The sequence below is a fragment of the Lynx rufus genome, unplaced genomic scaffold, assembly GCF_022079265.1.
Source record: "Lynx rufus isolate CCGP_SWC_20201006 ecotype Redwood Valley unplaced genomic scaffold, mLynRuf1.p SCAF_25, whole genome shotgun sequence".
Lineage (NCBI taxonomy): Eukaryota > Metazoa > Chordata > Mammalia > Carnivora > Felidae > Lynx > Lynx rufus.
The window spans coordinates 5,463,536-5,490,158 of record NW_025814840.1 but is presented as its reverse complement, the minus strand read 5'-3'; the positions used below and the strand labels follow the sequence as shown (position 1 = coordinate 5,490,158).

The 26,623-nt window shown below is 43.7% G+C and overlaps 1 protein-coding gene across 1 annotated transcript in view; it reads left to right on the top strand.

Moving 5' to 3' along the window:
• Window positions 1-26,623, top strand: part of PRKG1 (protein kinase cGMP-dependent 1) — a 1,154,193-nt gene that overhangs the window by 668,282 nt on the left and 459,288 nt on the right. Inside the window, exon 4 of the mRNA XM_047088578.1 lies at window positions 25,348-25,453. Coding sequence (XP_046944534.1) covers window positions 25,348-25,453 — 106 coding nt within the window. The remainder of the gene's footprint in view (window positions 1-25,347; window positions 25,454-26,623) is intronic.

Below are 26,623 nucleotides of genomic sequence, written 5' to 3'. Positions count from 1 at the left end.
AACTTAAAATTCTGTTCGTGAGTCCAAATCATGTGACGTCATTTGACTGTGTCACGTGACCTGTTGCGTCCTCGAAAGGCCTTCTCTCCTGTGTGAACAGACGTGACTGCTCTTCCAGACCACGTGTCTGTAATGTCTCCTGGCTGCTGGCCACAGCTGTGGCCTGTGGGGTCTGTCATGGTTTGCACCCGCCCCCGGCTTCGTGTCCTGCATGCTGTTGTTCATGAAGAGCCACCCGTGACTGTGTCCCATCGTGGTTTGTCTGCCTCAGCCGGGTCCCAGTTATTGATTTTGGGGATTTGCTACATCATGTCGCGTTGCCCAGTGTCACAGCCTGGGTCGTCTGGAGAAAAAGTACTTTTGTTCGGAAACGTTAGAATTTAATGTGTAATCAGATTGTACGAAGTAGAGATGCTTTTTTTTGGAAAATTCTCTGCTGCTGGGGGAGGGTTTTAAATGAGCGGTCATTGGTACCCTCTCGCACCTTTGAGCCAAACGGAGTGGGAACCAGGTACTGCATCACAGGGGGGCCTACATGCTTCCCTCCCCCCTACTGCTTTCTTCATAGTCCCCCGTGTTGAAACTTCTCAGCAAATCGAAGTTTTGTATCAGGTTTTCTACTAAAATGAAAAGGACAGTCATCATGAGTGGGATAGGATTTGGGTGCTGGTTCCAGGGGAAACTCTTCTGTCTGTACATTTTCATCTTCAGTTTCTCGCCAGGTTCAGGTGTTAAATATGGGACCCACCTTTGGAGGTGTTATGAGGTGACAGGAAAAATGTATGAGGGAGCCTGTGCAAAGTACATGGCATATGCAATGTAAGCTCTTGGGGGATGGTTAGCAAGCATTTTCATTACCTCGTGTTTGTATCGTGTCTGGCAATTTTCCAAGTGCTTTTACATTCATTGTCTGATATAATTGAGAGAAATATGGCACATTTTGTTATGCCCATTCTACAGAAGAGGAAAATAAAGTGATATGGTCTTGAATGACTATGATGTAGTCATCGTCAAAGAGTCTTTTCAACAATGTGTGTTAGGTGTAATCCATAGTTATCGTGCTGACACTTGTCTTGCTAAATATATTTGGTTTTGTCTATTTGTAATAAAGGCAAAGATTTTAGTCTAATAATAAGCTTTTGCTAATATATTTAAAACCATGCCATAGATGTCTTTCAGTGCAATCCTTTATTTCTGAGAAGTTACTTGTGAATCAATTCTGTGCACACATTTTTAATTTAGTTACTTTACAAAAAACAGAGTGCTGCCTGCCCACCCTTGGGATCTCCCAGATGCTTCCCCTATTCTCCATTGCTGGAGTTGAGAGAAGATTTTATTTTACCATTTCCTGTTGGATAAAATGCATAAAATGTATTCTTGCCTTTATAAAGTAATCTGCTTATGTCCAGTTTGAGGGAGGGGAAGAAAAAGATATGTCTAACACCCATATTTGTAATGACTCTTAGGTAGGAGTATATCTTTTTTAATGCATATATTTAAGGTATGAAAATATTTTTATGCACATAATCGTGCAAAAATTGTGTAGTCTTGAGATACCAAGTAACTTATGAAATCATAGGCAGCTTTTAATTATTTTTGGTCCCTTTTGTTGAGTCTGTCCCAAGAGGTGTCAAAGGTTTTTCAAACTAATCCGTTATTGACTTGGTTTGGTGAGCTGATTTTTGCCTTTCTAAGTCATTTTCATGATAGACACTGTGCTTGTCTAATGATTGTGTGACGTGTCCACAGAAGGATAGGAAGTTTCTTCTACTGGGGGGATCATTAAGCTTCTCTTTGGTTATTTACAAAAGTCTTGCATTTCATTCCTAAACCCAATGAATAGCCTGTTTTTATTTATTCGTGTGAGACATATGCCATAGCATGAAACTGACATAACATAAGAGCAAATGTACAGGCTTTGGAGAGAACACCTGTCATCCCCAGAACTGTAGCATTTACTTTAAGATTCTGGAATTCTTGGGGGACCTGGGTGGCTCAGTTGCTTAAACGTTCGACTTCGGCTCAGGTCATGATCTCTCCGTCTGTGAGTTCAAGCCCCACGTCGGGCTCTGTGCTGACGGCTCAGAGCCTGGAGCCTGCTTTGGATTCTGTGTCTCCCTCTCTCTCTTCCCATCCCCTGCTGACACTCCGTCTCTCTCTTTCTCAAAAATAAGCATTAAAAATTAAAAAAAAAAAAGATTCTGGAATTCTTGCAAGGCATTTCATATATCCCAAACATATGGGAAGTGGCTTCTCAGCCTTGTTGGATAGCGTGGTAGTTAAGATACTCAGAATAATTCCTGCGTTCTGTCCCAGAGAGCAAGTTCAAAATTCTTTATTTTTTTGACATAATCTCCTCTTTCTTTTCAGGGCCAAATGCTCTCTCTGTTTATAAAAAGTATTTGAAAAAAACGGGCATTATCTCCGTTCTTTCCATCACCCACTGTCTCAGTGTGTCTATGTGTGCCTTTCCCTCATGGTCTCCAGTATGAATAGTGTAGATGTAAAAAGACCACTGGTTCCAGAGCGCTTCGGTTATGTTGACATTTTGAAAGAGGCTGTTTCCCCAAAGCCAAGAGTGAAATTACAGCAGGTGCGGCTCCGGGTCTCTGCAATTATCCCAGAGTACCCTTTCAATAAACTGTTGACAGGCTCACAGAAACAATCTTACGAGGCTGACGTTTGGAAGCAGACCGGCATTGCAAAATGTACTGTCATAACAGCCATGGTTTGGGTCCTTGAAAATCTCTCTATATTGTTCATGGAAAATGATTGTGTTACTTCATAAATATCCAGCCAGTTCCTTCCAGTTGCCCAGAACTTTATGGTCTAATGGTTGACTACAAAGGTGGGTGCCGGACGCCCGTGAGTAGTCACAGCAGAATTTAGCACCATTTTCCCCGCTGGGGGTGTGGGGGGGGGGCTGCAGACATAGTGAGAGGAAGAAAGTATGCTTCTGTCTCTGTGCGCTTTTGTTCTTCAGAAATCTTCAGCAGTGGGAGGAATCCTTGTAATCCCATGCTACAGACATAACCAGAAAGTAGTTCTATGTGAACATTCACCACCGGTTATGTCTGCAACATTAGGCAAAGTCTTTTACATACTTTTTCTTATCACCTGAACCCCTGCACACACACACGCACCTTAGTTCAGCACTGCCTTGGATGCAAGGGAAAAAAAAAAAAGAAGGCTTGTTGAGATCTTCAGGGGCAGGATTGTACAGCCTTAAGAAATAAAAATAATGCAGCAGACAGATGAGGAATTCAGACACGTCAGATATTTGACATTGAAGACACTTGCCTCCCATCCTGACGGAGAACTGCTTAATTTCAAGCACCCGTAAAGAAACTTTAAAAAGCAAATATATACTAGGTTTAATAACAGCAAAGGGGCTCCCTTTCTCTGTCGGACCCATGCCGAGCACGGCGCTTTACACATTTTAACCTGTTTAATTCCTCACAACACTGTAGGTAGGGACTCTCATTTTAAAGATGAAACTGAGCCACAGAGTGGTTAAGTAACTTGCCTAAATCACACAGCTAGTGAGTGACAGAGCTTGACTCCTGAGTCATCACTCTTGACCGCCCAGGGCTATACTGCTTCTCATGAGAAACTAGTAAGACACTGCTATTCACGGTGAGGTCTCTGGACCAGCAGCATGAGTTTCACCTGGGCACCTGTTCAACCAAGGGTTAAAACTGAGACCACTCTGGACCTGTAGAATCACAATCTGCATTTGAGCAAGGTCGCCAGGTGATTCTCACATACATTTCAGCTTGCAAAGCGCTAAGGCCCTTACTAATAGAATTAATCTGTTGTGGAAAACAAACAACAAAAACCTCCCCATTCTATCCCAATTAAATTGCCCCTTGATTTTTTCCACAGATTTTGAATACGTTGAAAAGGCATAAAAGTGTATATGCTACTTTCTTTGTTCTTGCTCCTCACGGTCTAGTTAGAAACCTAGACATGAAGGTATTCTTTTGGTTAGACCAGTGTGTTTTTGTTTCTTTCTTTTTTTTTTTTTAAGGTTTATTTATTTTTGAGGGAGACAGAGTATGAGCAGGGGAGGGGCAGAGAGAGGAGGAGACACAGAACCTGAAGCAGCCTCCAGGCTCCGGGCTGTCAGCAGAGGGCCAGACGCGGGGCTCGAACTCAAAACTGTGAGACCATGAGCTGAGCCAAAGTTGGACGCTTAACCGACTAACCACTGAGGTGCCCCAGACCTGCGGTTCTTAAAGTGTGGTGCCTGGACCCAGTAGCATCCATTAGCATCACCTGGGGTTGTTAGGTACCTAAAGTCCTGGGCCCTGACTCAGACCCCTGGGGGGTGGAGCCCAGGGATCTGTTTAAAAAGCCCTCGGGTGAGCTCCCCTCCCCCCACCCCGCCCCCACCTGAGGTTTGAGGACAGCTTCCTCGATGCTTCTGGCTAGGCCACGCTCTTTGAACGCTGTGAGCTCTCCTTTGCTACGGGCCTTCCTGAAAAAATCAGGGTTTCTTTGGTTCGTAAGCACCCTATGAGTGTGCAGAAAATTCTGTGATGTGAACTTTTCGCTGAAAAGAAGCCAGCAATGAAAGGGAAGAGCACCGCTCCTTGCGGGAGGTGAGTGAAACCCTCCCTCCTGAAGGGGCTCCCTCTCTGGAAAGGGCGGGCCTTGGTGTCTGCTCGCTTGTCATCCGGGCTCACTCTCTCTCCATCCCTCTTGACCCTTCCTTGTGTTTGGTGGCTACTTGTGACTGTGCTCCGGGAGGCCTGCCTCTGCTGGGCTGTCTTCCGTGATTTTCCCCCACATTCTGGCTGAAGCTGCTCTTGGACGAGTTTCTCCCTTTGCCTATCCTGCGGTCATCCCCTCGGCTGCCCTGCCCACTCCCTGTGGGGGTTCCTGGTAGAGCAAATGCAGCAAAGGCCTGTCCCCCCCTCCCCTCGGGGCCTGTCTGAGCTGCCTTGGACATGGCCCCCGTCTGATTTCACAGCACCAGCTAATGTGTGTGCTTCTGCTCTTAAATGGAAGCCTAGGTGGGGCGTCTTTTTCAAAGTTAAAAAACAAAACAAAACAACAGAACAACTCCTATCTACCAGGAAGAATGAACCATTTTACCTTCGGACGTTTCTAGAGAAAATTGAATAGTTTCTTTTGTTTTTATTTTTATTTTTATTTTTTTTAATTTAAAAAAAAATTTTTTTTTACACTTATTTTTGAGACGGAGACAGAGCATGAACGGGGGAAGGGCAGGCAGACAGGGAGACACAGAACCGGAAGCAGGCTCCAGGCTCTGAGCCATCAGCCCAGAGCCCGCCGCGGAACTCGAACTCACGGTCTGTGAGATCATGACCTGAGCTGAAGTCGGACGCTTAACCGACTGAGCCACCCGAGTGCCCCTCTTTTGTTTTTATTTTATGTTTTATTCAAGTTTACTTCCTGATTTTGAGAGAGAGTGAGCAGGGGAGGGGCAGAGAAAGAGAATCCCAAGTAGACTCCACACCATCAGCTCAGAGCCCGACGCAGGGCTTGAACCCACAAACTGGGAGATCATGACCTGGGTTGAAGTCAGATGCTTAACCAAGTGAGCCACCCAGGTGCCCCGTTTTCTTTTTTTGTGTTGAGTCAGCGCCAGTATATTTTACGTCTGGCACAAGTCCTGAAGTCATTGCTGCTTTGGTGGTTCCTGGAGCAGTGTGACTGAGCTGTGACTCTACCCCAGAGCTTGTGACAGATGATGGGGGGACGTACACCTCTGTGCTTCTGGGAGGCCCCCCTTATCCCTTGCCTTCTTAAGGCATTGACCTGACAATAGATCACAGTATCGAACATCCTTCCGTGATGAAATAAGGAACCATTTCCTAAGTCTAGATCTGACTGTATAGTTTCATTAGCGTCAGTGAGACTGCTGATAATTTAGCGTTACAAATGGTCCTACCTTTTGGAATAAAAAATTACATTTTTTTTCTTCTCCTCTCCCTTTTCATTATTGAAAGGACGAGTATGTTCCTGATGGAAAAAGGCGAACTTGTGACAGGAGAGCAATTAGTGTCAAGGCCATGACTAATTAAAATAAATGCGCTCCACATTTTTTACAATCCAGGTTGCTCACTGCAGTTGTCATTCCTGTTTCCTTCCTAAGCCGTAAAATTGTAATGTGGTTATTTGTACTTAAAAACATTCAGGATAATCTCAAGTTCCCATCAGAAGTAGCCCCTTCATTTTTTTGTTGGTGTTTTTCATCAATGCTCTAAAAAAAAAAAAAAGTACATTCACCAAGACAATAGGTGAGGGGTGGGGTGGGGTAGAGGGTGTCTTTGGATACAAACGCTCGTCTTCGGTTCCCAAAGCATCCTTTGAATATACATCGCTCCACCCTGACCATGATCTGTTTTTCTTCCTCTTTGTCCCTGGTTCCTGATTGGAAAAGTAAGGAAAGGAAAACAGTAGCATAAAAACACTGGTCAGGGAAGCTGAAAGGAATCTGTAAAAAGAAATGCACGGGGGTGAAATTTGACTCCTAAAACCGACTCTCGGCTTCCTGCTTAAAGGCAACCTGTAACTGATGAATGCCTATCTATTGTGTGATTCATTTACAGTCCAGCTTTCCAGTTTCTATTGGGCAGCACCAGGCAGAAACGGGACAAGGGACATTAAAGAATGAGGCTAGTTCTGATTTGTCTCCCAACTTGGCATCCCCCATGTGGAGGGTACAGAGAACTGAGTTGTTTTTCAGCAAATGCTGATGTCAACCTGATGCCGTGTTCAATGCGTGTATACTGAAACAGACAGAATGCACTGTTCAAGACTTAAAGCCGTGTTGATGAAGGCATAACACTGAGGGCACACCTGCTACTTTTGTCAGTGACTTGGGGACATCGCATTCAGCCACTATGGATAAATGGACCAGTAGTTCAGAGGATAACTGTTTTGTCTTCACTACGTGCTAAGCTATCTGTGGGCGGTGGTACCACCTGGGTTACGGAATCTGCGAGGTTCTGTCCCCGTATCTCCTGGTTTGTTAGAGCCTCAAAGCAGTTGGTATTCATTATACCTAAGACGGTGGAAGGCTGCACCTGATGATACTATCAGAACGGGTGTGGGGTAATTGCTGGAGAGCTGCGGGATCAGAATGGAGTGACTCAGTGAAGTCAGGGGAGGTGGAGAGTTGTTTTTTTTTTTTTTTTTTAACTTTTTTTAAACGTTTATTTTTTGAGAGAGCACTAGCAGGGGTGGGGCAGGGAGAGAGGGAGACACAGAATCCGAAGCAGGCTCCAGCCTCTGAGCTGTCAGCACAGAGCCCAATGTGAGGCTTGAACTCAGGAACACCGAGATCATGATGTCAGCCGAGGTTGGACGTTTAACCAACTGAGCCACCCAGACATCCCGAAGGTGGAAGGTTTCTTGATGCTTGATTTGTTGTGTTTTTTTTTTGTTTTTTGGTTTTTTGTTTTTTTTTTTTTTTTGGCTAAGACCTATAGTCATGGCTAGATTCTGTAAAATTCTCAAATTTGATAGCACTCTAGGGTGATGGATTACTTGTTTCTGAACTGAGTGGAGAGGGGTAGAGATACCTGTGTTTCAAGACTTCATGACCTTGAGCTGAATAAGGAGTGTCTAGTATGGGGATGCAGTTGAGTGAAGGGAAGGAACAAAAATTTATTTTGAAACTTGTGTGGTCCGGTTCTGCTTCACTAACACCAAGGATTTGACCAGTCTTTCCTTTCTTCCCTGGGACAAGTCGTCCTGCTTCAGACATTGTGAGCACTCTTTGCTTAGGGAACTCTGCCCAGCCTGGGCATCCGATGCTCCTGGTACAGGCTCCCCATGCACCTGGTGAACCTGCCAGGCAAGCCTGGCACTCACCACACCATATCGGTGTCTCTTCGTTTATGGTTCTCAACCACTGTGAACTCCTAGAAGACAGGAAATGTGTCTGTATGCCATGATCTCCGAGGTACACGGCATTTATTATTTCCTAAATATTTATTGGTGGGACAAATAACACATTGAAGCCTCACTTGTGACTTTATTACTGCTTTATCTTGAGTGCTTCTAAATGACTCTACCTAGTGCCTTGAAATCCTTAACCACTCAGCAGTAGCTTTCAAGAATTAGATGAAGTCAACTAGAAAGGTATCTGAGGCTAGGCGGTTTATCTTTGAAATCATCTACGTAAATGTAATGCATTTCAAACTTAGAATTTGGAAAATGTGAATCTTGAACGAGTACCACATTGATCTGAATGTTTTTGGTCGTTTTGGTTAATCTTCGGTGCTGCGTGACTGGAGCGTGTCCTTGATGAATTATATAGTTGTCAGCGCCTGGCTGCATAATCTTTATAAAACCGCTTGATATCTTGGTACCTTGTTTATGTCTTTGTCTTAATTGATAAAATGAAATTATAACTTGTTTCATCTAAGTATGGTTTCAAAAGTTAGAACCATTTATATGGAAATTGTCTGAAAGCCACACGGTTCTATTCAGATGGTTTAAAGATTTTAGAATTTAATCTCCTTGGTACATTCCGCATATGTGAGTTGACCCAGTGATCAGGACATAATTAGCCATTTGTATTCGCATCAGGATTCCTTCTGGGGCTCCAAAAGGGGCCAGACTCTGTCTAGCTTAAGCATAAACATAACTTCATTGAACACAGACTGAGAAGAAAGAGAGGAGAATGAGGTATATGTAGAAATAGGGTGTGGGGGATGGAATCACCCTGCACGTGGTTCTTAAGGAAGAGATGTTGTTGCCTGGCCCGGTGTACCCCCACAAGCCTCAGTCTTGGTCGGGCTGAGGAGTTGAGAGGTAACTCGACATACGTTTACACCAATCTTTACCTCCTTTCAGTGAATATACATCCTTAAATGATGTGTAACCAAGCAACAGGCTATGCTTTGCCATTCCTTGCTGGAGGAGTGGGCACACTTCCGCTGACCAGGAACAACTCATTAGGGGGCTAGACCACACTCTGACGATCACATCCACGCATGTGATATTACGACGTGAAAATGACGGTTTGCACATGAAAAGACAGTGTCTCGTGCGTTTAAGCAGAGGATCTTCCTTGGAGAAATCCAGAATTTTCTTTGCCCTGAAGAAACCAGTCAGCCTGTTGTAAAATACAGATACCTCTGCTTTTCTCTGTGAAACTGTAAGCACTGTTCGTTTCCAAATCACAGACGAGCACAAGCATCCTCTGTATCCAGGTCTATTAAAACTCCTTCTTCTAATTGCTGTTGACTGAGAAGTTTTCCTCGCAGCGCGACACGGCTTCCAGATGAGAAAAATCACAAGAAGGAAAATGGCATTCGCCTAACATGCCAATGTAGACAATTTTGAAAATGTAAAACAGCTGAGCTCACTTGACATTTCTTGATGTCAGTCGTTTCATCTGCCAGCAGAGGAGACCTTTAGGGAGCTCCCTTTCCTGATGAGGTTTTCCAAAAGTCCTGTCCAACTTTGAGAATTGCATAGAATTGGCCAAAGAGGAGATGGGCCGGAAAGGGACATTGTATTTCAAAGCCTAGAAAATAAATGGGAAGTGGTACTGCCTCTTTTTTTTTTTTTTAAACTAACTGTGTCCTATACTTTGTTAAGTGGACCTAGACGGAAGCATTGGTTTCCATATTTATGTGAAGACTTGAAAGGGATCCTAAATCGTGGCTGTTGAGTCTAGCCTTCAGGTGGCAATGAACTCGGGTGATGGAGAGATATCCGAGGAAAACGGGAGCTTTGGAAGCACATCGGCGGTGAGCTCTGTAGATGTACAGCAGGGGGGCTAATAGGCATGGAATCTTCAGGCTTCATTTTTTTCCCCCTCAAGGAAGAAGATTAATTAAAAATACATCAAATGTATAGCTTCTAGCATACAGACCCACTGTTGGCAAAAGAGAAACCGTAGGATATGACCACGTTTCTGAGTTGAAGTCCCGCCCTGCAACTTGTGAGGGAACGTGACTAGGTTAACTTTTCCACGATGTTTACTTGAATGCCGGTGAATCTGTAAGCCTGTGTTTTCCACATCATAGTGTAGTATTTACGGACGCAGTCCATCCAGCTGACGCGAGGACTTAGAGACGTGATACCCATTTCCCTAATGAGATTCCAGACTTAAAAATCTGTTGTGGCGCACAGATGTGCGATGACATTTTCTGAGTATGTGCTGATATTTTTGAATTAGGCACACTGTTCAAAATGTGCCAACCTGTAGGAAACTGTGTCACCGTAAGAGAGCTGTCAGCACAACCAGCTCAGTCACTTGCTGGAGAATGAAGCTTATGCTTGGGGCCCAACACGTGCCCTGTTGGGAGCCTTGTCGATGTGATGTGGGCCCCCGACATATTAAAGAGCCCGTCGAAAATGCATCTCAGTAAAGTGAAATGGCTACTCAGCCTCGGTTCTCTTTGCTGAAGGGTGGCAAAGCATCTGTGTAAGAATTTTCAACTCTGGGATTTTTCTGGGCCTTGACTTCCACTAAATCACATACAGCCTTTTTATAATAGAACTAAAAACCGTCGGGAAATGAGTCCTGAGACATTTGTACGAACAGCGTCAGGCAGGAATATGTAGGAGTTACTCATTCAGCCAACACGGATTGGCTTTACCCTGTGTGTCAGTAACTCAGAATACACCGCACTAGGGATGGAAAGATGAGCAAGACTTACTCCTGGCTTCCCCAGCGCTCTGCTGCTATAAGCCAGCCTTCTTGTCTTCAGTACCATGTTAACATCCTCTCAGCTTTCTCTTCATTTTCCTCTTCACCTGGAAGCCTGCCTAAACCTGTACGCAATTCCCCAAGTGATGTTCCTTTTTATTATTCGGAGGTAGGGAGCCAAGTTTGGAAATGCTCGAGACGTTCCTTTTTCAACTTACAACTCGTTGTCCGTCCCCCACGGGCTGCTGTTGATTCTGTTGCCTATGTATGCATGAGGTGGAAAAATCACTGAAGGACATCCACGAGTGAATAACATTTCAGATCCCCAGTATCATGCTGCATATCTGCCCAAAGTTACTGGGCTCCAACCTGAAAACCGTTTCGTGAGGCACGTTACTCTCTTAGTTTCCTAAAATAGTCCGATGGAAGCTTAAATTACTCGTCCCAGGCCCCGCAGCTCCTCTGTTGTAGAAGGAGGATGCTCACACATGCCAGACCCCAGATGGCTGTTTTTCACTCTCCAGCCTGCTCCCTCATGCTTTTGTTTTTCAAATTCCTGAGTTGTTAAGCTTGTGTATAAAGCATGGACTGAGACGCTGTTTCCTCCATTAAAGTCAGTAAGTGGCGCCACCCTTACTTCAGACATCTGTCCTGAAACTGTCATCCTTTGGTGCAATGCCGCATACAGGGGAGTTGTTGTCTCAAGATTATTATCATTATGTCCTCAATCATGCAGATCTGTGACTCACTGATCTCTCCAGTGATCTATGGGCTGCTGTCCAATCTTCTGGTTCAGTTGCTCCTTGGAGATGATCCAGTTCAAGTTCTCCTCTGATGCAGGACTCTCCACCATTCCAGCAGGTGGCCCGCTGGAGCACTCCGTGCCGTGGGAAGCTTCTTCGTAGGCTACTCCTTTAGTCTTTGCACGGGGTCTTAATCACCAACCCTGTGACTTCTAATTACTGGTTTAGTTCTGTCCTTGACAAGTCAGAAGGAATTGCCTCTTAATCCACCAGAAACAGTGCATGGTGGTGGGTTGGTTCACATTTGGCTTGAGATGGAGCAGTCAAGGCTATTAGCATAAGAATAATAAAAAAGTGGGTGAGTAAGGAGGAAAAGACAAAGTTAGCTTTTAGCACCAGGAGGTGCTTGAGAACAAGGTCTGTATCTTGTTTGTTTTTTCTATCACTGGTATGTGGTATATATGGTTTTTGGCATGTAATAAGGTCTCCGTAAATGCCTGTGGAATGTTTGTAATAACTGTCTCCCAGCTTGGGATTTCAGGCTAGCCCTTGATTCTCTTAGAAACAGCTCCCTTGAAATCACTCGATGCCTAATAAACCCATGGAATCTTTGAGGACGGGTACTGAGTTTTCCCTTGGTCTTATCCAGACTGAATATTCTCGGTGGCTTCGTCTTTTCCATGGAATTTTCCACCCCCCCCCCCCTTGAAACCTAGTCCCTGATATACCCTACAGCATTTGTTGTGTACTGGGAACACATCACAGTATTGATAGAAGACTGTGGTGTGATGTAACTCACGTACACGAATAACTGAAGCAAGGCAGAGTAATGAGAGCCATGAAGGAGGCACGGTCAGAAGGCCGTAGACACACACATACAGGTTGGTTGGCTGGCCGGCCGGCTGGTTGGCTTCAAGCCAGGGTGGACTAGAAAGTCTTCATGGAAAAAGTGGTCTTTGAACTGGACTTGGAGGGCTATGAGGATTGCCCTAAGTAGAGGAGAATAACTGGAGCAAAAACCTGAAAGGAGGGGTGGGTTGGGAAGCTGGATGTTAGAATCATTGAAGGAGACAAACGGTATGTTTCAGGGATTGTATGAGATGAAACTAGGAAGGTATTTCGCACTAAATATGGATTAAATGTAAGGATGAAGATGTTCTGCTTTATTTATTGGTAGTAGGGAGCCATCGAATGTTTTACGGGTGGAGTGACAGGCTAAGAATGGTTATTTAGAAGATCCATCAATGCCTGGAATTGCTTATCACTTCCTTCACTGTTAGTGACTCACAGAGTGATTGTGTGATCTCTACTAGTCTTGAGTAGACCTAACTGGTAGCATTTTAGTGTCGACAACACTACTATTACCTGTGGCTCTGCTCCTTGCCACTCTCACTCTTGGTCCCTACCATTTGCATCTGAGTTGCATAGAAAGCCACCTGTTTTGTTGAGGCTCATTCCCCATTTCTTGCTGCACTTTTTCCCACCATACCTGGCCTTAGCTTCACGCTGTGGTCGTTTTCAGATGACTTGAGGTTTGTTTATTTGCTTATTCCTATACCCTTCCTTCCAGTTCCCAGCCCCCACCACTGGTGGTAGGTGTCTGCAGGTTTCTAAATAATTGCCCTGTGGTTTAACAGATGTCAGACGATACAGAGTGTTGTAAACAAGGATGTAAGGGAGAAAACCAGGATACTTGGGGAATTTCTTGCTTCCACAGCCCCCCAGTCTTGTGCCCCCAGAACCTGTTACTCATCAGCTTCTAGATTTTAGTGTTTATGGGCTTTAGCCAACAAGCAGGGAGCTATGACTAGAATTCTGCAGACATCGAATTCACTCTGGGGCCCATGAGCCCTCCCGCATGTATCTCTGGTACCTGTGGGGATTGCTATCAGACACACACAGGATGGTTCACACAGCTTCTTGAAAAATGACTACTTGAACACCACTGAGTTAGTTTGCATAAAAAATTTGAAGCTTGTCGAACGGAGAGCATTGCTTCTTGAGCCTTTCACCTAAAGACAGAAGGTAGCTGCTGGCAACTCTAAGGGTAGGAAAGGGGAGCGTGCTCGACATGGCATGTGTTGTGAGCCTGGAGAGGGAGACGTGGCCTAAAAGGTGATCACGAGGAACCTGCCTTGGGTGCAAAATACCTTTGAAGCCTCCCATTACATTAAAACCTTGGGTAAGATGTGCAGCCCACTTCTGCCTTAATTTCAAGAAATCCTCTCTAACTCAATAATTACTTTTTTTTTTTTTTTTTTTGAGAGAGAGCATGTGTGAAGGCAGGGGAGGGGCCCAAAGCTGGAGAGAGAGTGAGCAAATGAGCAAGAGTCCCAAGCAGGCTTCAAGCTTGGCAAAGAGTCTGGTGCAGGGCTCAATCTCACAACCCTGGGATTGTGGCCTGAGCCTAAATCAAGAGTCGGAAGCTCAACCTACTGTGCCACCTAGGCACCCCATTAATCAACTCAAATGTACATTCCCTTTGTTTTGTTTTGTTTTGTTGTGTTTTTTTTTGGAGGATTTGATGACCATGGGTAGGCTGGTTCCATGGGTCAGAAAAATGGAGTGGGGAAAGCAGATATTCCAGTTTCAGAATTATGTACATGTCCATAAGAAGAACGCAGGCTTTGGAGTCAGAATGAAAGGGACTATGCTAATGACTCTGTGTGACTCAGGCAGTAACCCAGGCTCTCTGAGTTTCCATATTTATAGAAAGGGGATTGGAGTACGTCACACAATTAATATAGGTTAAACAGATGTAAATGTAACAGACATAAAGTTCTTGCCAAGTCATGTAATAAAGGTTCCATAATGGGACTCAAAATCATGCTCATTAGTATCATATCTGTATTAAAAATAGCACCATTCGTTTGGTCTTTGCAGTATCCTTAACATTGAAAGTAAAAACAAATGTGAAATCATTATGATAGTTAATGTTTTCATATTTTCCAAAAGTCCTTACTTGGCCTTACCAGTTACATGGTACAAGGTGTGAAGTCAAGCAGAGCTTAGAGAAACCACCATTTCATTTCTTTTTAAAAATTTAACGTTTGTTTATTTTGGGGAGAGTGAGAGACAGATCATGAGCGGGTGACAGGCAGAGAGATGGGCACACAGAATCCAAAGCAAGCTCCAGGCTCTGAGCTGTCAGCACAGAGCCCTACATGAGGCTTGAACTCAGGAGCTGTGAGATCATGACCTGAGCTGAAGTTGAACACTCAACCAACTAAGCCACCCAGGCACCCCACCACTATTTCATTTCTACTGATTGCATTAAGGCTGCCACCATAGCACGTCCTTTCAAACACATGAACGTGAGTGAGGACAACACTGCTAATGATTTTTGTACCGGTAAGTTTATACTGATGGTTCTTCTTATGTGCAGTGTTCAACTTGACAATCCATTATCTTTGTCGAATATATAATTTTTCTAGGTGAGAAAGTTTAAAATATCACCCCCATCCTAATGGGGAGGCAATTTGCACAAGGGAGACCTCAGTGTGTTCCAGATGCGTTGTAAACAGCAAATGGCCTTTTATAATTATGAAGCATTTGTCTCAGAACATTCTGGCAGTTGAAATTTGGCTTTAGGCTAACATATGCCTTAATAACGTAGGGAAGCAGTTGTGGGCTCCATGGACCCCCTCCAAGCCTTTGATCTGTCACTCTATAGATCTGAGGGATCACAGATGATTCAGGCATCAGGAGATGGGTGTGGTGGTAAAATAAAGCTTCTGGAATCCCTTGAGTATGTAGTAAAGTACCTTATGGTGTGAGCTGGTACTCTTGAATGTCGAGGGTGAAGTTCTAGACTGAGCTAACGACACCTTTCCTTGTTCATCCCCCTGCACTAAGCCCTCAGACTTCCAGTCCGTTTAGACAAAGTATGGATCGACAGTTTCAAATGAGACACACCTGTCGTCTGAAAATGTTTCTTGCAGACGGTCTGTTTAGGGGAACAACGATTTATTCCGGAACCATTGTCAGAAAACTCAACTAATGTTCACTGCAGGGGAAGGATGGTCAGACACAGCTCACACTCAAAAAGCTCAAGCTGGTTCTCCTCCAAAAGGGACTATGAGGGTCTCTGGTGCTTTTTCCTATGAAGTGGAAGGCTAGAAATGGATTTTGTTTAGACAAAATGCTTGACATGTACACAAAATTCAGTTGGGAAAATCCTTGACGAGCTCTTACTCTGTGCCATCCCATGGAACAAGAAAGGCCTGTAAAGCAGGGATTATATGTTAAGAGTGCTGCTGTTTTAGGGGTGCCTGGGTGGCTCAGTCGGTTGAGCGTCCGACTTTGACTCAGGTCATGATCTCACAGTTCGTGAGTTCGAGCCCCACATCGGGCTCTGTGCTGACAGCTCAGAGCCTGGAGCCTGCTTTGGATTCTGTGTCTCCCTCTCTCTGCCCACCCCCCATACTCATGCTCTCTCTCTCTCTCTCTCTCTCAAAAATAAAGATTAAAAAGAAATTTAAACAAAAGAGTACTGCTGTTTTAGAGCAACCCTGACCAATTGCAATGTGATGGGAGCGATAAATGTAATGTCTAATTTTCTGGCAATCCCATTTAAAAAAGTAAAGACAAAATGGAATATAGTGCAGCCTTAAAGGACAAGATTTTGCCATTTGTGACAACTGGATGGACCTAGAAGGTATCCTGCTAAGTAAATTAAGTCAGTACTATATGATTCTGCTTCGAAGTGGGATTAAAAAAAAACCAAACAAATGGATAAACAAAAAGAATCAGACCTGTAAATACAGAGAACTGATGGCTACCCGATGGACAAAGGCAAGAGGGGTGGGCAAAATGGGTGAAGGGGTGTCGGAGACCCAGGCTTCCAGTTAAGAGATAAATCAGTCATGAGGATGAAAGTTACAACATAGGGAATATAGTCAATGATGTTGTGTTGTTGTTGTATGGTAACAGAGAGTAACCACATGTGTGGTGGACATGCCGTAACATAGAAAAGTTATATAGCTGCTGCAGGTGTGAAAGTAACACAACATTGTGTGTCAACTGTACTCAAAATGTAAAATAAATTAAAATGGAGACAGGTGTAAATAAAGTTTCTAGTACATTTTGACTTCGTAGGTCAAATATTTTTATTGTCACATGTAATCAATAGGAAATTATCCATTAGGCATTTTATGCTTTTTCATACCGAGCCTTCCAAATTCTCTGTATAATTTACACAGATGGCACATTCCAGTTTCCATTAGTCATCAATGATCACATGGCTAGTGGCTATCATATTGGACAGCACATGTTTAAAATTATCAAGAGTTAGGAAAATAGAACCAAGCTTGCAAAAGACCTGGAAAGGTCTGAAAAGGGGGAAGAAATAACTTTGAACTGAGCCTTGCAAGGACGAGTAAGAGTTTGAGGGGAGTGGAGAGTCCCTCCAGTTGCAGGGATCTGAGTGAGCGGGACATGGGGAAGGCAGGTGTTGATGTGAGGGAGGTGGGGCAAGCCTGAGGCCAGGAAGAAAGGGAAAATGGTACTAGTTCAACCTATGGAATTTGAACTCTGCCTTGGAAATACCAAGTCCCAATTTCTTTCTTTAAATACTAGTGGGCATCTAATGGAAAATTAAAAGCAAAACAAAACCTGTCACATGTTGTATTATCTAGGAAAGTAAACCCATTGATCACATTTTGGGTTATTGTGGTAAAATATACGTGACGTGAAACCTACTCTAACCACTTTTAAGGGTGCAATTCCATGGCATTAATACATCGCATTGTTGTGCAGCCGTGACCACCATCCATCTGGGGGAATCTTTCATCACCCTGAAGTAAAACTGTCCCCATCAAGCACCACCTCCCCATCCCCACCCCAGCCCGTGGCAACCACTGCAGTCTACTTGCTGTCTGCATGAATTTGACGATTCTGGGTGCCTCCTGCCAATGGAATCCTACAATGCTTGTCTTTTCGTGTCTGGCTTATTTCACTTAGTCTAACATTTTCAGGGTTCACCCGTGTCATAGTATGTATCAGTTTTTCATTCCCTTTTAAAGGTTGAGCAACATTCCACTGTATGTATAGGCCACATGGTATACCTCTGTTCCTCTTTGAAGGATATTTGGATTGGTCCAACCTTTTGACAATGGTGAATACTGTTGCATGAACATTGGTGTACAAATAACTACTCATGTCCCTGCCTTCAGTTACTGTGGGTATATATCTCGAAGTGGGATTACTGGATCCTAGGCTAATTCTATGTTTCATTTCTTTAAGGAACCACTATAACATTTTCCATGGTGTCTCCACCATTTCACCTTTCTACCAGAAATGCGTAAGTTCTAATAGCTGCACATCCTGGGCAACGCCTGCTGTTAATTTTAAGAATAGCCATCCTAGTGGGTGTGAAGTTGTATCCTTTGGGGTTTTGATTTGCATTCTTCCCTAATTCTTAATGGTGTTATGCATCCCGTCAGGTCTTAACTGGCCATTTGTATGGCTTCCTGATCAACTTTTGTGAACGGAAAAATGGTCTCTAAAACATAAAATTTACTTGCCTGCTGCTTGATAATTTTTGTGACTTTTATCTTGACCTCCTTTGTGTTCCCGGGGTTACCTGAGTGTCAGGTGTTTGTTGTGGTTCTTAGAGCAACCTAACACCTGGATTTCTAGAGTGCAAAAAGCTGTTGGACCAAGTCATTCCAGAATGTTAAAATAATTAGACTTTTTAAAAAATATGGCAAGGATAGTTTAAAACATGTGAGACAGTAGTTTAAAGATACAAGGTTGTATTTATAATACAGAAGTAAAAGAAAATCACAAATTCATTGGCTGGTTAGGTCATGTAGCTGACGACGTACATGGTTCTTGCACTTGAAAAAATGGCAGTTACTTACAAGTACATTTGCTGCCTCTGCTTGGAGTAATGTGAATGGAACATTCATGATTCGACTATTTTATTTCCATGTATATTTCCAGGCTAGAAAGGTAGGTGTTCGGGTCAAATTCTCTCTCCACGGCATGTCCTGTCTATGTAAGATCCTTGATATCTTTCTAATCCATCCATCTCTCTAGCTTCCTTGCTACCCACCAGGACCCACCCACTTGGGTAATAAGAGACTGCTGATTTCTCTCTCTCTCTCTCTCTCTCTCTCTCTCTCTCTCTCTCTCTCTCTCTCTCTTTCCCTCTTAATTTCTTTATCTCTGGTTTTCTGGGTCCATCTTGGTCTCTCTTTATGTCTTTGCCCCTCTCTTGCTCCCCCTAGTCCCAGTCTCCTCTTAAGCACCATTAGGATACTGCTAACAAAAGCTTCTGAAGCGAATCACCTGCTTTAACCTTCCATGCCCCCCTCCTCACTGACCTCTGTATCAGGTTCTGAGGACAAGAGATCCATGTGCACTCTTTAGCTGCACCTGTGACAGCCTCCTGCCTCACCCAGCACCTCAGTCAGCCTTCCTGGACCACTTGCTGAGCAGACATCTCTTCCTGGAAGGACCCCTTGTGGTGATGGGGAAATAAAATTCTCTAGCTCCTCCCTTCCCACATTGAGTTCTGGAGCAAAGTCAACAGTCCCCTGCTGGGCTCAGTGCTAACCCTTTGGTTGACAGTGAGGATTTTAGGGAGTTCCAGGGGGAGGGCAGGGAACAGGGAACTATTCATACTCTGGCACCCTATGACTGGGAACCAGCTTAGTCTTCCCCCTGCCCTCCTCTGAGGCAGTCCTTTCCCCAGAACCATCTTGTGGGTGCCATGGTCCTATCGGCCCATCTGATGGAGCATATGGACCCTTCTAAGAATAATGTTTATAAAAGCATAAAATAGAGGATTACCAAAAAAAAAAAACCCCACATTTATATTGAAATACAGTAATGTGCAGTATAAGTGTGATAAAATAACATTAAAAGTAAAATCAAGATGCAGGTCTATGAATTACTATAATTTTAAAGTAATGAGAAGAAACCTGGGAGGTGAAAGAGGAAACAGGTGTCCTACCCTTCTTAAAAGGATACTAATTCCATCAAGAGGACTCCATCCTCTTGACCTCATCTAGACCTGATTACTTCCTGTGATACTGTGGCTTGTAGTCTCCCCTATCCGTGCCCTTCCCCTGCCCACCCCCGGTTTTTGGCACTGAACTCCTAAAACCCTTAGAATTTTCTAATTGGTAGGAGTGATAAAGATTTCCTTAGCTTAAGGAGGTGACTTTCGGACTCCAGGATGGGAGCTGGCTGCCAGGGAACCAACCATGTGATCAGAGGGTTGGAAATTTCTGTCCCCCCACCCCCAGGGAGCAGAGAGTATCTGGAGGTTGAATCCATCACCAATGGCCAATGATTTAAGCAATCAGGCTTATGTAATGAAGCTGTCATAAACACCCAAAAAACAGGTTTGGGAGAGCTTCCAGATTGGTAAATGCAGGAAACTGAAACTGGGGTGGGGAGAGAGGGGCACTCCTAGAGAGGGCATGGAAACTCTGTGTCCCCTTCCCCAAGCCTCAGCCTCTGCATCTCTCCTAAGTTATATTCTGAGTTATATTCTTTTATAATAAACCGGGATCTAGGAAGTAAAACATTTCTCTGAGTTCCATGAGCCATGTAGCAAATTAATGAAACAAAAGGAGAGGATCTTGGGAAACTTATTTACATCCAGTGGGTCAGAAGTACAGGGACTGTGGACTGGCCTCTGAGGGGAAGCAGAAGGGAGGCAGTCATTCAAAAGTGAGCCTTAACCTTGGAGTCTGATGCGGTCTCTGGGTGGATAGCGTCAGAATTGAGTTGAACGGTGGGACACCAAGGAGGGGTCCTGAGAACTGCTTGTTGGTGTCGGGAATCTCCCAGCCCCCCAACCTCATCCCACTCAAATTGGTACCAGAACTTCTTTACCTCCCATAGGCCCTGCCTCCAAGTACCATCGCCATGGGGATCGTGGCTTTAGCTTTTGAATTTGGGGGAGACCCATTCAGTGCACAGCACCAGATGAAGAATCCTGGCTTGCACAAGATTCTCTACTGCAAAGCCTTCAGCCAACCGTTGTGTTTTTCCCCACAGGGACTGGGGAGTCTGTGAGGTCTTTTCAGCATATTCACAGCCCCAGATACTTACTCCCTGCTGGCACTTCCTCTTGATTTGTTTTCCTTTTAGAGGAGACCAGGAGATGGCAAGTGTTTTCTGTAAAGGGCCAGATAGTCTCTATCAAAACTACTCAATTCAGCCAGAGACAATATGTAAACAAATAGTCATGGCTGTGTTCCCACTGGAAGTTTTATGGACACCAAAATTTGTTTTATATAATTCTCATGTGTCATGGGTTATGTTTTTAAAAATGTTTCAGCCACTTAAAAATACAAAACCCGTTCATGGTTAACATGCTGTAGGAAAACTAACCATGGGCCCGATCAGGCATGGATAATGGCTCGTTGGCCTCCGCACTAGATCACAAGTTTCTTAAAGGCAGGAGATCTGTGTTTGTTTCCTGTCTCTTATATATAGCACCGGTGTTGGCTATATTGGTATAAAATAAATACGGGCCGGGGGCGCCTGGGTGGCGCAGTCGGTTGGGCGTCCCGACTTCAGCCAGGTCACGATCTTGCGGTCCGTGAGTTCGAGCCCCGCGTCGGGCTCTGGGCTGATGGCTCAGAGCCTGGAGCCTGTTTCCGATTCTGTGTCTCCCTCTCTCTCTGTCCCTCCCCCGTTCATGCTCTGTCTCTCTCTGTCCCAAAAATAAATAAACGTTGAAAAAAAAATTTAAAATAAATACGGGCCGAAGGAATATTCGAGACTGTGTTTTATACCCACACAGGCTTTCTCAATGTTCTTCCAAAATCTGGACTGCACAGTGGAGGGAATCCCTACTAGAATTTAGGCCAAACCCGGATTTGTGATCTGATTCCAGCATCGTTTTGTGGCTCCTTCTCTGTAATCCTGGTGTCCCCCAGACGAAGACCAACTCTTGCCCACGTTGAAGGTGTCGTTCATGTGCTCCTACACTTAAAGATCTCAGAGGAATGGGAATTTGCCTGTTTTCCACTGATTCAACATGGCCCTAAACTGGAGGGGGAAGAAAAAGATCACTGCGTAGAGAATTTTAGATTCATTCTTGAACAAAAAGGAAAATCTGTTTCCGATACTTGCTCTGCCCTTCAGACTTAAATGTTCAACAACCATAATCATCGTGAAAATCAGAGGAACTTTATTTCTGAAGTGCTTATTCCCTACAGAGATTAAGAAACCACTTAAAGGTACATAGACAGATTTTTAAAACTTGTTTTGAATGGTCTGTAAGTTTGGAAGCACCAGACTTACCCTCCAGCCGGCTGTTGAAGAAGCAAGAGGTTAATAACTACCTGAATAGAACCACTTTCCTGATAACAAGGCAAGGTGTTTATGAGTCACGCTTGCCCACCTGTGAAGTGCTGATTTGACTAATAGGTATATTGGCCGAGTACAGGAAAGGTTTTGGCATCTTGCCCAAGGTCATGGACAAATTTGCAATCTCATCAAGCCATGTTCATTATCATGCAAAATATCTGAAACAGGTTTACTTAGAGATGTAGCAGTAGCCCCGCTAAATGGGAATCAGATAAAATGAAAATATTAGATTCTGTGAACTTATTTTTAGAGACCCTTTTTCAATTCATGGCTTATGATGTCTGATCAATTCAGTTGAGCTATTTTAACATCATCTTGGAGTCCACTTAGGCTTACTTCTTCATTTTTAGGTGACCTTTGTGCACATGAATTACATTAATGACTCAGTATAGCCTACACTTACCTAATGAAAAGCTAATTTCTTGAGAGAGAAGAGGTTATAAGAAATGAGCCCCGGACTTCTCTCTGCGGGAAGGTCCCAACTTACTCGAGGAAACCTCATTTAGACACAGCAGAGATAATGAGCGATATCGGTCACGCGCTAAGTGCCAGCGAGTGACAGAGGGCAGAGTGACAGCTCCTCAGGAGGGACCAGGAACACAGCCTGGCCTCCAAGAGGGAACGCAGACAGAAAACGTTGTGGGTCACTCGGTCACAACACGTGTGCATGCATGCACCCCGACCCTCGTCGCTTGACTCGTGGGTACTGTGGCCTCTGCTTAGTACCTACTATTCCTGTCTCTTGGTTTAAGAGCCTGTAATGGAAATTCTTACATATTGCTGCTGGAGACATGCTATGTGAGGTCTTCCTGCAGGGCAGGGTCTTAGATGTATGTATTATGCTTCACTCCACTTAGACCTTCTGCCTCTACTGAGTCTTTTGAGGTACAGTGCCGTATGTGTATATGTGATAGTACTCGTCGTCATGTTGCCCCTGATCTTTAGAATAACAGAATTGGTTGATGTCTCCTAATTCAGCCTTTGGAGGGAGACTTGGGTTACTGGAAATCCCTGGGAACCATTAAGAATGATGCTGAACACAGAATGTATTTTTCTTGTAAGCAGTCGAAAAATGGTGGCCTACCTCTGATGTGTTCTGAAATTCAGGTTCTTTGCGTGGCTAAAATGAACAAATCAGGAGACTCTAGCTGCTGGCGAGGATGGGGAGAGACGGGAACCCTCTCGCACTGGTGGTGGGAATGCAAACTGGGGCGGCTGCTCTGGAAAACAGTGTGGAGGTTCCTCAAAAAATTAAAAATAGATCTACCCTATGACCCAGCCATAGCACTACTAGGAATTGACCCAAGGGATACAGGAGTGCTGATGCATAAGGGCACTTGTGCCCCAATGTCTATAGCAGCACTTTGAACAATAGCCAAATTATGGAAAAAGCCTGAATGTCCATCAACTGATGAATGGATAAAGAAATTGTGGTTTATATACACAATGGAATACTACTTGGCAATGAGAAAGAATGAAATAGGGCCTTTGGTAGCAACGTGGATGGAAGTGGAGAGTGTGATGCTAAGTGAGATAAGCCATACAGAGAAAGACAGATACCATATGGTTTCACTCTTATGTGGATCCTGAGAAACTTAACAGAAGACCATGGGGGAGGGGAAGGAGAAAAAAAAAGAGAGGGAGGGAACCAAACCATAAGAGACTCAAAAACTGAGAACAAACTGAGGGTTGATGGGGGGTGGGAGGGAGGGGAGGGGCGGTGATGGGCATTGAGGAGGGCACCTGTTGGGATGAGCACTGGGTGTTGTATGGAAACCAGTTTGACAATAAATTTCATATTGAAAATTTTTTCAATGAGATTCAGGTTCTTGGCTGTGTTTTGTCTTTAAGATCTCTAATAGCTTTGTTTTGTTCATCGCATTAATCCCCGCTTCCTATGCCTGACTTCCAGGGCCCCGAAGCAGCCTGCTTTCAAAGATCAGAGAAGCCTGCAGAATCTCAGCCATTCCTGTCTGTCTCATCCTTGCCTGGACTCCCCCAGCCCAACCCCCCCCCCCCCCCCGCCAGGCTCTTCTCCCCGCACAGGACGTCACCTCCTCTGTCTCCCTCCTAGCTCAGCTTCTGTCAGTTATATAAAGATGCTCCTTCTTGTGAATCTTTTCCTGAATTGGCAGTCCTTTGTGGTTGCATCATCCAGTCTTTGGGTTTGTCTCAAGCAAACAGGTGTTCTGGAAAGGAGCCCGGATTCGGCAGAGGAACTTGAATGTGGCTGGGAGAGCACCTGTGTGAGGATCTTGTTTTTGCTGATGGCTCATTTTTAAAAGATACTTGGAGCGGAGCCATGCGCATACCGGTCCTTACTGCTTTGTTCCTTTTCTAGTTAACCAAGCATCCTTTTTCTTTTTTCAATGAAGAGCTGGCCCAGAGAGAAGTCATGTTCTAGTTCCTTAGCTTCAAACAGTTTTGCGAGGAAAAATTAGGTACAATTCGAAGATAAGGGTTTACATTAGAACACAGCATTCTCTTTCTCATATTTTCCCCATTTGCTTTGTGTGTTACTCCAAGTCCCTCCCTGCGAGGCACACCCATGGCCTCATACTCAGCATTTGCCCCTGGCCCCTCCCCCCAGATCTCATTCCACACTGGGCTTCCTCTGAGAACTGGGAAGAAGAGAGAATTGTGTTCTTCAGTCTTTGTGTGTTTGGCTCCTTAAACTATAAACTGTCTCCACTCACTTGTCCCGCACAGCCCTTATGTACCCCACTCCCCACCAGTATGACCTATGAATTGGCTTTCTCTATTTGTATGCTAACAGAAAGTATTTGCTTTTAGGAAAACTTGCAAACATACATAAAAATGGAGAGCATAAGTGTCTTGCATGCCCATTGCACAGATCGTTACCGAGATTTTTAGTATATTCTTTTAAAACCAAAGTTTATCCTACTGGGTGGTTCTGTTACTCTATAGCATCTGCCCTTTTCCAAAACTTGTCTCTTAGTCGTGTGCTCAGTAGCTCAAATGGTGTAATTCTGTGATACTCAGTTTGAACACTATTATTCATTGTCAAAGGCAGTCGTAGGTAAGACTAGACATTAAAATTCAACAAACAGATCTCAGAGAACTTCACAGGACAGCGTCGGGCACAGGTTATAATTTGTAAAATATGAGCTTCATGTAGAAATCATGGTGAAGTTATTATTTCTATCCTATTAAATTCAGCCCTAAACCTGGAAATGGAGTTTTCATTTCTAGTTTTTACAAGTAAAACATGATCATTTGAGTCATTAACACTATTCTGGGTAATTACCAGGGAGTGTTGTGATTAGTTGTGAATTTTTCTTTGCTTCCATGTGATGTCCTTCATAGATAGTCTGGAAAGCACTAAAGTTTTTCACTGTGGACTTAGGCATTCTCCTCCCTTAAGGGCAGAAGAGAACCGGAATCTTCCTCTTAGACAATAATACTAGATGGACAATTATGAACTACCTCATGCTAGTAGGAACATTCACTTTCTTAACAAAATGGGATAGCATGATGGGTACCAGCTGTAAATGAAGGTCAATTATTTCCATACTTCTCCTGAATCACTCATATCCCTTCTGCATGATGGGGTTCATGGTTGAAATTGCCTAATTTTTTTTCCTGTTTTCTTTTTCTTTTCTCCAGCTCTTGTGAATGTGAAACTCTGGGCCATCGATCGACAATGTTTTCAAACAATCATGATGAGGACAGGACTCATCAAACACACCGAGTATATGGAATTTTTAAAAAGGTAGGATGCTTTATTTTCTCCTGCTGAGGGTGTTTATGGTCTTTTCAACCCTCTTCCTGGACAGGCAGCTCAGGGAAGCCTTTTCGTTTCATTTCAGTCTTGATAGCCTACAAATTTGTAGAAGCATGAGACTTTGGACTGGCTTCTTCTTTCTGGCGCTGGTACCAGTTTCCATGCTAAGTGACAAAGTCAGAACTTGGGACATTATCTCAGGGAGTGTGGGTCAGAGAAACAAAGGAGAATTTACTTGAACAAAAAAGGGGTATTGAGTTCATCCCTAACTGTCGATTAAAATGTTGATGGTACCTCTCCGGACTGCATCGTCTCTTGTGTAAGATTCCATGTCAAAGGTCAGGTGACAAAGATGGAAAAGTTCCAAAAGCTCATTATCCTTTAACCCCAAGTTTAATTTCCCCACTTAAGTTCATTTTCTGTTGTAGTTCTCAAATATCAAAAGTTTTTTTTTTCTTTTGATACTGTATATTTTTGTGATTCAGTATAGCATGGGAACTGGGATAAAAAACAGCTTTTCATTTCTGAAGAATACACCGATGTTCACTGAAATGCATTTCTTTGTCTCTAAGCTTATTTTAAAGAAAATACATTATTTCATCCTTAAAAAGAATATTGACAACTCTGACTTTTTTCCAATAAGTCGCTATTTTGTATTTTTTCGTTGAAAACAGAACCATCCTTAAGTAATAACGTACAGATTACGTTTGCTAAAGAGGGGCGTATTATCTGTTACAATCATAATTTCTTAGAGCTAGAATATCAAGCTGGTTTTTTCATGGCTTATTTTTGTTTTTGTGAAAGAAATGGTTTAAGGGGAGGTAGAAAATCGAAATCGCATTTTGGGTCAGTGATACATCATAACAGATACCTGTGGAATTTTCTTACAATGGAATTTTAATATTCCTTACTTGAGTATTTTATGTAGTTCATTTATTTTCTGATTCATTGTTTATGCATATTTGATTTCCACATAATTTGTTCTTTACGTTCTTGCTAAAGGAACAATAAAACTCTAATTTGATGTCAAGTGGTAATTTTAAAATATAATTATCAGGGTGTTGGGATTTTTCTTCAACATGATTGGGTGAAACATTTAGACGTGGAAATGTACTTTTGTTTGGAATTTAGTACAGTTCGCAAGGAAATTATTCAGAC